This window comes from Ceratosolen solmsi, unplaced genomic scaffold (assembly GCF_000503995.2).
Source record: "Ceratosolen solmsi marchali unplaced genomic scaffold, CerSol_1.0 scaffold10, whole genome shotgun sequence".
NCBI lineage: Eukaryota > Metazoa > Arthropoda > Insecta > Hymenoptera > Agaonidae > Ceratosolen > Ceratosolen solmsi.
The window spans coordinates 5813058-5826950 of NW_011948412.1; the positions used below are offsets into that span (position 1 = coordinate 5813058).

Genomic DNA, 13893 nt, shown 5'->3' on the forward strand with positions numbered 1-13893 from the left:
TCATTTTTACATTTAACAAGAGCATTCACGCTGCTTTGGGCGCGTGAGAAGCAAGGGAGCGATAATCTTTGGCGCTCTGTTGTCGCGAGGCTTGCGTGGAAGGTGACATAACCTAAAAAAATAACGCGCGTAGTCTTGCAACAGTTGTGTGCCACCACTGTGAGATTAAGATGGTGCAATGAAATAGACCTGGTTTGTGTATCATCGCCACGACTCAGTCAACAAAAGGAGTACCCACGATTCCCGTGGACGCACGCGCGCGTGTGTGCGTGTAAGTGTGCGTGTTGTTTTTTCTCTTGCTCTTTCCAATCAAAGTCAAAAAATAAAAAAAATAATAAATACAATACAAGTGAAAATACCGATGGATGATCTCATTTATAGGAAAAGAGCCATAGGGCCAGAATATTACACCAATTATTTATAATAGTGGCCGTGTAGACTAGCATAAAAATGTTAATTTTGAATTTCCAGAGCCCTTTATCCTCTATTTTGTAAATTGAGGAAGCACAGAAATGGCAGGCAGCTACACGAAAAAGGAGTTTGGTATTGGTCCAGAGGAGCAAACACTCTTGAAGGATTCTAATGGAACGCGCATCGTACCCACTAAAGGTGAGAGAGAGCAGTATAAGCCTACTCTGTGCCTATGTTGTATGCGTGTGCGCCGTCTTTAGGTGATTATTTTGCGCGTGTAACTTGTCGGCAGGTTCGGTCAGTTTTCTTCCTCTCTTTCGTTTTCCCCTTTATTATCTCCTTCCAATAGCGGTGGAAGGAAGAAATGAAAGAAAGAGGGAGTGAGATAGATAGATAGAGAGAGAGAGAGAGAGAGTGAGCGAGTGAGTGAGGGAGCGAGTGAGTGAGTGAGAGGAACTGCGCTGCTATTTTGTACATAAGAGAGGAGCAGTGGTGGATTCCTGCGAGTCCTTTTTTTCATATCTATTTGCCTTGTTCTGCCCTTTCCTGGCCTCCTGTCCATCCATATAGTGCTTGCTACTTCTTTAACAAGGAATACTAAAGTACAATTTTACACAGCACTATTCTGCTTCACGTTATCTTTATTTCATTGTTGTTAAATTGTTTATTTAAGTACTCAAAATTTTACTAGATTCTGTTTTACGAATCATTATATTAAATTAAGTGAAATTGGCTAATGTGTTATGTGTGGTGTGGTATTATGTTATATTTAAAATCGTCTTTAGGTACTTGCTGTTTAAAATGTGCTTTGTGCGTATGTGCGCGTGTGCATGCATGAATACGTATGGGTGCGCATATGAATATAGATGAATTAACTTTATTATTCCATAATTTTTATTTATAAATACAGTATCTTTAAATTAACGATGTGATTAGTTGTTCAAAAGTGCAAATGAAAACTTCTTAAAGAAAAATTATATTACATTGAATCATAGTCGTAATAAAATGTTAAAATATTTTAATATATTTGAAGTCATAATGGATAATTCAAATTTATATAATTAAAATACCGGAAATTGTTATATTTCGAACGTATATAAGTAATAATAATTTGCAATTAACTTTCAATTATCACAATATTACAGTTTAAAAATAAATTTAGAAATATAATTTGAATATCGCCAATTTTATGTATATTATTATTATCATTATATTAATTTTTATAAGAATTACTTAAATACTTTTACTTAGCTTAACCATTTGAAAAATTAAAATTTAATACTTGTTAATTACACGGATAAACAGTATGATATTATTAAATTTTTTCAATTGTAAAAAGTATGATAATTGCATAATATTTTCCTTCCCTATTATTCTTCTCCATTGCTTTAATATTGTTAATATTGTTGTTATAATTAAGTACTACGATTCCTGCGTTACTATTTCATGCTCCGTTTAATATTCACCTTCTTTTCTTCTTTTTTTTAAGCTTTTTGTTGTATAATTTGATTTAATGGATGTAACTTAGATGTATGACGAATCAGTAATTAATGCACGTGATAAAACATTATTCTATTACCACTAATAAAAATTTTCCCATAACTAATCTAGCTGCCTAAATTCATCATACTATATTTATGTATTCTCTATTCCTATTATTTATAATTTTTCCCTGCTTCTATAAGTTTTATGCTCAATTTATAATGTTCCAATCTATTGACGTGGCTTTAATGTTACAGTATCTGTTTAAGTCATTGTGTCAGTCAATTACTTCTTGCTACGTAATAATAGATGAGTTTAATCATATTTTTAAAAACTTTAACTCTTCAAAATATGTTTAACCCTATACATAGAAAAATCAATTATATAAATTTTATTCAAAAAAAAAATTTTATAATCGTCTTCATTACACAATATTTTTATCATATAATTAACCAAAATACTCCAAAGATAAGTATTATCTTAGTATTTCATATATTATTATCAAAAAAAACAATTTTTTTTTCATTCAATTTTAAAATTTATTAGCCTTCATAATTAATCTTATAATACTATTTCTCTCTGCTTATATTAATTTTGCAGTTTTAATTATGTAATATATTAATATTAGTAGTATCATTATGGGTTTTTCATAAAAAGCAAATCTTCAATTGTATTAAATATATTTGTGTCCAATGATAATAAAATATTACATCTCGTTAAAAAATAATATGATCCGGAATAGTTATGATTAAGGATTTATAATTTTACTAAATAAAAATTTTAATAATTGCGATAATTTTATATTCCGTTATATAAATGCATTATCTTATCTATAATCTAATATTTACAATTGCACTGCTATTATCTACAAAATGGTATAGACATCATTAAAAACATGCGCGAGTTTTACATTTCACTCATAGTACTATTGTAAAAACTAAAGATAATTTTAAAAAGCTTCATCTGTGCTTGTCATTTGCATGTATCTGTTAACGTTCAATAATCTTAATATTAACCATGAAAAAATACTTATGCCTACTCCATAACATATTGGGGAAATGTTTAAACTGTGCTATTCGAGACCCAAATGCAACCTTTATTGTCTGTTTCGTACTAACAATATATATATATATATATATATATATATATATATATATATATATATATATTCATTCATACATATATCCAGAACCCACAGAAACTCTCCAAACTAATTATTACAAATTAGGAACTAAGTACATTCCTTAGGTGATGAGTAATTCAATAGAGGATATTTCGTAGGCATGAAAATTATTATAAGGCGTAGCAAAGAATAGACAGCAATCAACATTGCTATTGTATTGTATATTAAAAGTATTGTATATTAGAAGAGTCTAACATCCAATAGTTAATTGCTTTTAATACAATGATTATAATGTTAAAAATTCTTTCAATCAATTACAAATGAATATTGATTACTTATATTTTATCAGCTTATGCATAGTAAGAATATATATATATATATATATATATATATATATACATGATATGCTATTTAAACATGACAAAATACTACATAAATTCAATAAAAACGATATAAAAAACACAAATAATACAAAATTTTAATTAAAAAAAAAAAAAAATATATTAGAAATTTAAATGATTGTATAATAATATAAATAAAAAAATTAATTTTCCTTAGTAATAATAGCAAAAAATTAGTAAAATTTCTTTACCGTTAGTTATTATCATATAATTATCATAATTTTCTACGGTACCTTAGGTATGCAATAATTTTTTAATACGTATAATTTTTAAAATGTAAATAACATTATTTTTGACTATTACTAAAACCACATAATTTATTGTAAAACTTTAAATATTTTTACGGCTTAACCAATCCATATCGAGGTTATAGGTCTAACTTTTTTTTTCATTAAAATAAACTTTTACTAAATATATGAATTGTATTTTCATGAAAAACAAGATATTTTATTATGTTATAATGTCTTTTTCATGACAAAAAATATTTAAACAAACTTATATATCTACTTTTATTATACAATATTAGTGGAGTATATAAAAAAAAAATTTTTGTTTAATATCCTTTTTAATATCATACATCGATTAAAATACTTGTTCGTTGTATTCCAATAATACAAGGTAAAGTTTCAAATGTATGCATATGTTTGTATGCGCACATGTGCATCAAATTTTTAACGTTTATCTGTATGTCAAGAAAAGATTTATTCTCAAATGAGCTTTAATATTTTTAAAATTTTTCTCAATGTCATTTAATAGAAATAGCCCTTATTAACTAGGTTGGAAGTTAATAAAAATAATGTTTAACAGGCCATGACAGATTCATTGAACAGAATTAAATCTATAAATTGAAATAAATTAGTATATTCCTAGCGCGTACAAACACACATATGCAGGTATATACATACATAAAGCACTTAAGTTTAATTAATTTAAATTTAATTTTATATATAGAATTTATTTGTTTATGTATGCAGTAATGTATATATAACAATCATATTGCGAAATAATTCTCAGTATTGTTATTGTGTTATTATATTAGGAACGGTAAAAGATTATTTTAATTTTTGGCATTTAGTCTATTAAATTTGTAGTTTATTTATAAAAAATATACGATTGCTTATACGAATATATATATATGTCTTCAGATACATCTATAAATCTCTTATTAACTAACTTAATTTCAAATTAACATTATTTTTGGCAGCACTATAATAATATACTTGTAGTAGTATCAATATGTAGTTGTATGTATAAAACGTAAGTTGTTTATATAATGATCAAAGGAATGTTAAAAAATTTTAACTACTTTGTATAATACTTACTTTAAATAATCGGTTGTAATGACGCAAATTTCAATTCTGTTGATAAATAATGCAATGCGGACGATTCTTCGTCACAGATATATGCAACATTCTTTATTAAAATTAGTTGATTTTCAACGTTACAAGTAAATGCAGAGTAAAGCACGAACTAAATTTGAACTTTATTCGTTATAATGTGACCGTTATGCTTGCTTAACATTTTTCATACATTTGTTAAAAATTTCATTTCTATTATAACACTTGATAATTTATTTAATAATATACAGATTTTTTTTTATAGAATATAATTATACGAAGTAAATATCGTGGTAGTATACTTTTTACGTTTAAAATTTTTTTAAAAATCCAATGAACTAAATTTAATCCATAAAATACTTTAGTTGCACGCAAACATTTTTCTAATACGCCGAATTAAATTGTAAACTATATTTAAAGTGTTGCTTATATGAAATTCCTACCGTGACATTTTCTATATATAAATGTTTCCTGAGTTACAGTTTCCATAATTTGCTGTTAAAAGTTATGTATTCCAGAAATCAAATCAATCTACCCGGTATGTATTAAAAAATAATCTTTGATCGTATATCTATTACAAATTTGAATTATGTATATATAAAAGTAAAAATGGAAGTTTTTAAAAGTCAATAGCTTTAATAATTTTGACTTTTCTAAAAGTTAACACGTACGCTATAAAAAAAAAAAAAAAAAAAAAAAAAAAAAACTATAACATACAATAGTAAAAAGAATTTCTTAAATAACAATGATTTAATAATTAGCAATATTAGCAATATTCTAGACTCCCAACATGAATCCTAAAACTACATAAATGCTTAAATATTATATAATATTAAAAGTAATTACAAAGGAATAAGTATTTAATTCGAGTATGTAGATAAATAAATGTTAAGAAATATTTATAAAAATCTTTTCTTTTGTTTGTTTGTTTTTTCTCTCGTTTATTTCTCAAATGTTGAGACGTAATTATGTAAATAAAAATAGTTAACAAATTTTTTAAATAATCGAAATCAATTGTATAAAGAACTATATGCTTAAGAAAGTGTAATTCAGTTTTTATTGAATATCGAATGTTTTTCATAGCACTTAATTATCTTATATGTTAATTTTGAAAATAAAAATTCTTCTGATCATTGTAGACAAAAAAAAAAAAAAAAATTGATTGATCCATTATTTTCCACTATTAAATGAAATATATTGTAGTTAGTCTATTTTATCTTCTTAATTACATTCGATATTACCATTAAATAAGTGCTGCTTAAATCAGTTTTACAAAAATTATTGATAAATATTTGATTGATGTAACGTTCTTTCAATGTCTGTCCTGCATATTAACTGCTTAAACATTTATTATAAATATAAAGAAATTAGAGAAATATGCCTTTAATTTTCACTGTATCTAAAAATGTGCATTTTCACTGTAAAAAAATAATTTCAACCGTATGCGTAGATATTGTTGAAAACAATTTTTATTGAGTGATATCAAGCATAATGATTTGTAAAACTATTGACAGCATGCAAATTTTATGTAAATAAATTTTTCTTTTTAGCCTCGTACAAATCCAATTTTTACAAATATAATAAGTAAGGACAAAAATTGTTAAGAAAACTACTAAATTAATTATCAAATGTAAATGCATGTATTATAAATCTATAGTAAAAAGTGTGGTTTAAATAAGTTTATTATTCCGACATAATTCAATATGCGTTTAGCTATTGGATCGTTGACTAGTGAGAAATTAGAAACATTTCAAGTTAAATCTAAAGAATGTCAAATCAAGTTAATAATTTGAAAAATTATTATGTAATACTACAGGCTACAGTTAATACCAATAAATCAATGACTTAAGTGGCTGGTAGTTTATCTAAACTTGAAAGTCGAGATCCCTATAACACTCATTGTATTTGATCAAATTACATCGTAACCATACTTCTTATTTGATTCAATCGCATAATGTCTTAAATGGATATACAATAGTAGTATTAGGTCTTTAGTAGATTCGAATAAATATTCGACTAGCAAGTTAAAAGCATAACCGAGTGAGAAAAATACACCACCATTAATAATAATGCTCCTTTCATAAAACTTAAGAATTTCATTATTATTATTTCATATTTTTCGAATCGAAAAAATTCTATTATAGTGCTCATGATTTTACATAAATTTTTTCCGAGTAGAGAGCACTTTAACTGATATATTCATATCGATACTTCAGATCTTCTTGCAAAACAAAAATGATGTGGCAAGTTTAAAATATTTAGCTGTGAAGCACATGTAACAATTTATTATTTAAGTATCATTATAATCAAAAGCTGAATATTGAAAATATTTGATAGAAAGTTCAATTTTCGATAAAACCACTTCCTTCGTCACGCAGTACTTTGAACAAGACAAACTTATCTTTTATCGAGGTGATAAGTAATGCTTAACCCATTGGAGTAATTATAAACCTAATTAGATAACCTCAATCAATGAAAATAAGAATATATATAAATTACGAGCCTAGCAAAGTATGAATTATAATAGTCGGTTAAAGCTCAAAGTTAGTCAGGCATTTACAATATGATCGTTCACAAATGTAAAACTTAAATCACACGCTGTAATTAATAGTAATAAGTAATTTGCCAAAAAGGCAACATGACTAGTTATAAATGTCGAACAACCAAGTAAATCTTCATTGAATTAGACAATGTACTGGAATGTTTTACTGGAAGCACGTGACGCGACCTATTTCCTTCGTCCTTTACAAATATCTATGACTTGTATCGCGATAGAATTCCTATACATGCGCATACGTTAATATGTGTAATATAAGCCTTAGAGTGTTTCCATTATATATTAAAATTCTTTCAAGGTGCAGAACCAGTTCGATTGTCGCCAGGATGGGAAGGAACTGGTAGACCCGACGACGAGCTCAACTTCAAAGGCGTCACAATGGATCAAGCAGATCTCGAGCTTAATCCCCCCAAGGATAGGTGATTATCATCTTGTTATTATCTTGAAGCGCATTTCTCGCTCATGGCGTGTAAGCAGTACGAATAAATGACAAACTCGAGCCAACCCGTTATGCTAATTAAAGTAAACAACACGAATCGAGATTATGTATACGCGCGCAAAACAAGAAAATACATAGAATAATTTATCTCGTTAAGTAAACGTAATTTTTACATGCATTTTATTTATTTATTGAGCAACGTTAGAGTGAGCGCAAGAGTCGTCGGCATTCTATCATTATTCTATTATTCTTAGTCTGTAGAATTTTCAAGGAGAATTTAAAGTACGTTGATTTTGAAAATAATTTCAAAATTACCTACGGCTACTACCGGCAATCGTCTGTAATAGCAAAAATCTTTTATTAAAAATCTTAAATTAACGATTAAAGAAAATTAATTAAAATTTCGCCAATCAGTTGAATTATTATTAAATAAGAGACATTAAGCAAAGCTTCGTAATAAATTCATGAACATTTTTTTCACTATTATTAACATCTCAAGAATGTTGCTGAAATACAAACGAAAGAAATATATTTCAAAGTATTTATTGAAATTATCACACATTAATCAGAATTGTAATCGCGCATTTATCAAGCTACGATAATGTAGGTGTAAAAACGGGGAGCTAAAAGTAGCCATCAAAGAACTTAACACGAAAAGAAGGAGAGAAAAAGAAGATAGAGAGAGAAAGGAAAGATAGAGAAAGAAAGAAAAAAACGTAAACGAACTCGGCAGCATCCAAGTGGACGAACCCTCGCGCGCAACTAGACAATTAATGGGAAAGATAACACAATTGCCCGATAGCTTCCTCGTCAGTGAATCCAACTGCTCGGCAGACGAGCACTTTTATCAAAGATGTAAGCAGCGTTAAGCGAGGAGACCTAGATAAGAAGGCCGGTCAGCGCGCCACGATGATGATCGCGCGTGCAACTCACACAAGAATAGTTGACGAGTTTCAACATCCGTTGTAAACAGGCGCACAGGCGCACAGGCGCGCGAGCATATTAATTTATCTTGTGCTTAAGCGAGAAATGGGAAGAAACGCGACATAAACCCGGCACAAAGTGCATTGGACCCTCGATCTTAGGCTCGTTTTTATTTAGGCGTCCAGAATTAGATGACAACATTTCGCTTACGCAATCACAAAGACGTTTCCTTGCCGGCTACCTCATTGTCGTTATTTTATCGTCTAGCATTCTCGAATTTTAGATAATATTGAAATGAAAGTTGATCGATTACTTTGAAAATACAATATACACGGGCTTAATGAAAGAAAGCTTTCGATTAGTTTTTCATCATTTTTAAAAATGAAGGGACGATTATGTATACGCAAAACGCACTTTTAATACATCGACTAAAGCCCGCTCGATTCTCATATCATTATCTGTGCCGTCAAACGACTAAATATATTATTTTTATTTTAACAGATTAAATATCGTCTTCTTCATAATGCTACTGCACGGTATCGGCGCCCTGATGCCTTGGAATATGTTTATAACAGCAAAGAGTGTAAGATAATGCGTAAAAAATTTTTCTGCGATACTCTTAAAAAATTCAAGCAATTCAAGTAAAGTATTTTTCAATATTCGGGCATAAATCCGAAATCAGTGTAATGCTTAGACTGTACAAGACAATTTATCATACCTAAATTATCGAGCATTCATTATAACATAATGCTTAATAAAAAAAAAAAAAAAAAAAAATTGCAAATTTATGTTTCAATTTAATTTAAGAAATACTTTGATTATGATAACAAATATATTTACTCGAATGCATTATTTTTTTTAAGTATCATATATTACCATACGAATAGATATGAATAAATTTCTTTTCTTACTTATTTTTTTTTTCTATTTAATTTTATCTTTTTCTTTTTCGTTCTTTTTTTCTTTTGTAGTATTTTGTCGACCACAAATTGTCAAAAAATTACACAGGCTTTGATTCACCCTACGCCGAAAATTTCCTCGCATCATTAGGGCTTAGCGCTCAAATTCCCAATTTCTTGTTCAATTGGTTGAACATATTTTTACCATTAGGGTGAGTTTATTAATAAACATTGCAGAGCATTAAATGAAGAATTATTATATAAAACATTTTATTATATAAAACATTTATATAATTAATACATGTATGTATACGTATACGTATATATATATATATATATATATATATATATATATTAACTTATTGACAAAAAAAAAATATATAAAAAATTAGTTTTATTAGAATAATTCAATTAAATGAGTCATTTACTAATTTTTACAAAATTGTTTTAGCGGCAATTTGACCACACGCATTGTATGGGGAATCTTTGTACAAGTTCTTATATTTATATTTACCGTTATACTAGCAATGACAGATACTTCTAGCTGGCCTGGAATATTTTTCTGGATAACAATGATTTCAATTGTTGTTTTAAATAGTATGTATATTGGAAGCCACTAATTTTATATCAAACTTTAAATACTTCGAATGATTGCTTAATGCAATTTTTCTTCTTTTTTTTCAGCATCTAACGGTATTTACCAAAATTCAGTATTTGGTATGGCAGCAAAATTACCATCTAAATATACGGGAGCAGTAATTTTGGGCTCTGTAAGTATAATTAAAAAGAGAAAAAAACATTAAAATTGTCATTTTTCTATCATAAATTTTGATTGTCTTACAAACGGCATCATATTGTATTAAAGCAAACAGCAAAACTGTTACTAATTAATCAATTATCAATGTGCAGTAAAATACTTATTTATGGAGGGTTCTTAAAAAAAGAAACATACCGGTGTACTTGAATAGTATATTGTTTGTGTATTTGCTTTACTAAAATCGTTTCTTATCTTACTCGCGACACGCGACCTCGACGTTTCGATACTATTTCGAGTGGATAAATTATAATAACTTTCGATTATCGCCAAATTTCCCTTGCCGGTGATTGTCGGATAACTATCCTCTCTCGGATGACGGATAACTAGTTAGCAGTTAACCGTAAAAATATGAAAGTGTTGGTCGAGTCTGTTAGTCAAGCCAATTTTTCCATTTGCTTTTGTTGATAATACTTTTATCGAACTTTTTTTATATATAAATAAATAAGTATAAATCTCATTTAAGAAAATACGTATTGGTTGGCCTACGCTTATTGCTGAGGTAGCAAATCACTGATTTGTAAAAATTCCTATCCACATAATAAAGGCTAAATTCAAACTGAGATCATCTCGTTTCGATAGTTTCGAATCCCATTTTTTAATCTATCGCGTGTAAACTCTTAGTTTATTTGTAAATTTTAATTTTATTATTTTCTTTTTTTAATTTTTAATAATTTTTAATTAATTAATAATAATAATCGATTGTTATGCGTTGTCGCATATTTTAGAATTTACGAATTATAGAACGAATTGTAACGGTCGTTCATTGCGTTAATCCAATGTCAAAAGTGTTGAATACTATAAACGACAACACATTGGGCAATGGTATGGTGAATGCGACAATATCGATGTATAGTCTTTTTTATTCACATGTGCTGCAAAAATTCATTGCCTGATCTTTTTTTCTTTAATTGAAAGCTTATAATATTGAGGTTAAACTATTATATTATTGCGGAGAGAGAGCTCATATGTGTTTATTTCTTCTTAAAAGTCAGAACTCGCAAATTCGTTATTTCCATTTTTATTTTATACTTGAAGAGCCTGGGTTCTTTATACTCGACTACAAATTTCGCTATTTCATATTTATATATATATATATATATATATATATATATATATATATATAAATCAATTTCTTAAAAATAAAAAATGCTCGAAGTACAAAGGAAGATTTGATTTGATTTATTCTCGTATTACCTCCGAATACGTCTTTTATAGTTTCACGTTATCTTTTCATTCGTTTTTAATACATTTTCAATTAATTTCTTAGCCGTTCCTTATTCGGCAATATGTGACAATTTACCTCACGTTTTATTTAAAATCGCCAATATTGTTCTGTAATATAAAACTATGCTTCACCATTTAATTTGAACATCAATATTATATAGTTTTGCAGGAAATTATTTATCATTTGATTTACCGTTAGAACATTTTATAAACATATTTTTTATTCAAATAAATTTGTATGTTTTAGCCTGTAACAGAAACATAGAAACGTAGTTCAATTATCATAATACATTAAGATAATGTATTTAATCAATTTAACCTTGTATTAAATCTTTTTATTCGTACTTATAATTTTTTAATATTACTCTTACTATCTTTAATCACAGTGTACACTTCTTTCTTAAATTTGTTTTACATTTCCTTGATTGTATTATCACTCTTTCGTTATCCACGTTAACTTAATTTTTATATTTATATTATTTAGAGCATAATTCTAAAATTCGACATTTTAAGTACATAATTGGCTGTTATATTTATAATTCGTTGGTTAATAGTCTTTTAAAATATAACCTAGATGTATAAATAGTAAAGCGATCTAAATAATGCTATTTCAAATAGCCACATGTGTATTATCGTATTCTTAAATGTAATTGCCGTTGATGAAATGGCAGAGCAATTTTCTCGTGCTCTTTAATAAACATAATCGGAATACAAATCGCAAATCTTGTTACGAAATACTAATTGTTTAACAAGTCGTTTAACAAAATGCATATTTATATATATATATATATATATATATATATATATCGTAAATTAATATAATAATAAAATTTCGATTATATTTCATCTTTCATTCACATTTATAGTTAAATTTTAAACGTCGCTCTTATCTTTACTCTCTTTAATTTAAACTATAATCCCTATATTTTAGGCAATTATTTATATTAATCGCAGTGCAAAATTGCCTGAATATATACGATAATAAAAATAATTTAAAGAAAAATTATTTTTTTAACTAACTGCAATCGTATATTAAAAATTAAACGAAGCAATTCCATAATAATTTTATTTAAAAATGTATTTTAATATCAATTGTATATAATAATATTTTTTATATTGTAGAATATAAGTGGAACTTTTACGTCGATTATTAGTATACTTGCTCAGTACTTTGCACCAAATCCACGGACCTCTGCTATATATTATTTTATAACAGCACTTTTTATACTGCTAGCCTGTTTTGATACCTACTTTGCTTTGCCAATCAATGTGAGTAATATAATATAATAATATGATACTTATACTAAATAGAGTAAATATAAATTAATTATTTTCAAAATAGCCTATTAAATTTCTAATAGATAATTATTATTTACAAAATATATAATTAGATTATTAAAACAAAGTTTTTTTATACACTGTGCTGTGCTGTGTTGTGTATGTGTGTGTGTGTGTGTGTGTGTGCGCGTGCGTGTGCGTGTGTGTGTGCGCGCGCGTGTATAAATATTATTACTGTTATTAATCTTGATCCTTTTGTTATTATAGTTGTATAATTAATTAAATCTTGTTCTGTTGAGATAATTTGTGTAAATATCTCATCTTAAATTACTTTAATATATTTAAGTAATCAACTTTCTTACGAGATCTTATTCGATAATATTATAATACTAATTCAAGCAAATAAATTGAATTTTAATTTTTAAAATGATCTCTATTATTTTGCAGATTATATGAGCCTTATACATACATACATACATATATATATATATATATATATATATATATATATATATATAGATATAATTCAAAAAAATTTTATGAAATTAAATTACTTTCTCTTATTATATATTTTATATTTTGTCTTATCATAATCTTATTATAATCTATAGTATTTAAAATATTTATAAAATATTTTCACTTGTTTTGAAAATAGAGACGTAATAATAAATCGCTTTTGTAATTCCACAAGTTCAATAGTACTTTTGCTTTATTTTATATTTAAGATAAACAATAGCTTAGTACTATAGAATAATAATTCTATTTTTATAAATAATTTAATTACTTTTTAACAACCTTTTGTTCTTGCTTTTTTTTTTTTTTTTTTTTTTTTTTTTTTTTTTTTTATTGAAATAGCGATTCTACCGTTACCATGAATTACTCTCTCAAAAGGAAGCCAAGAATAAAAAAATTGAATACAATTCTAGAGACAGCACTAAGTCACCACCACTTTGGAAAATATTTAAACAGTGCTCTTTACAGTGTTTTAACGTTTGGTTTGT

The 13893-nt window shown here is 26.9% G+C and overlaps 1 protein-coding gene across 1 annotated transcript in view; it reads left to right on the forward strand.

Annotated features, from left to right (window-relative positions):
* LOC105368301 (Equilibrative nucleoside transporter 2) overlaps positions 1 to 13893 on the forward strand; it is a 15656-nt gene continuing 1763 nt past the window's right edge. Inside the window, 9 exon segments of the mRNA XM_011507290.1 lie at positions 1 to 277; positions 472 to 609; positions 7616 to 7730; positions 9176 to 9257; positions 9646 to 9785; positions 10025 to 10170; positions 10258 to 10343; positions 12737 to 12883; positions 13748 to 13893. The exon segment at positions 13748 to 13893 is cut by the window's right edge and continues 1 nt beyond it. Coding sequence (XP_011505592.1) covers positions 513 to 609; positions 7616 to 7730; positions 9176 to 9257; positions 9646 to 9785; positions 10025 to 10170; positions 10258 to 10343; positions 12737 to 12883; positions 13748 to 13893 — 959 coding nt within the window. The 5' untranslated portion in view covers positions 1 to 277; positions 472 to 512.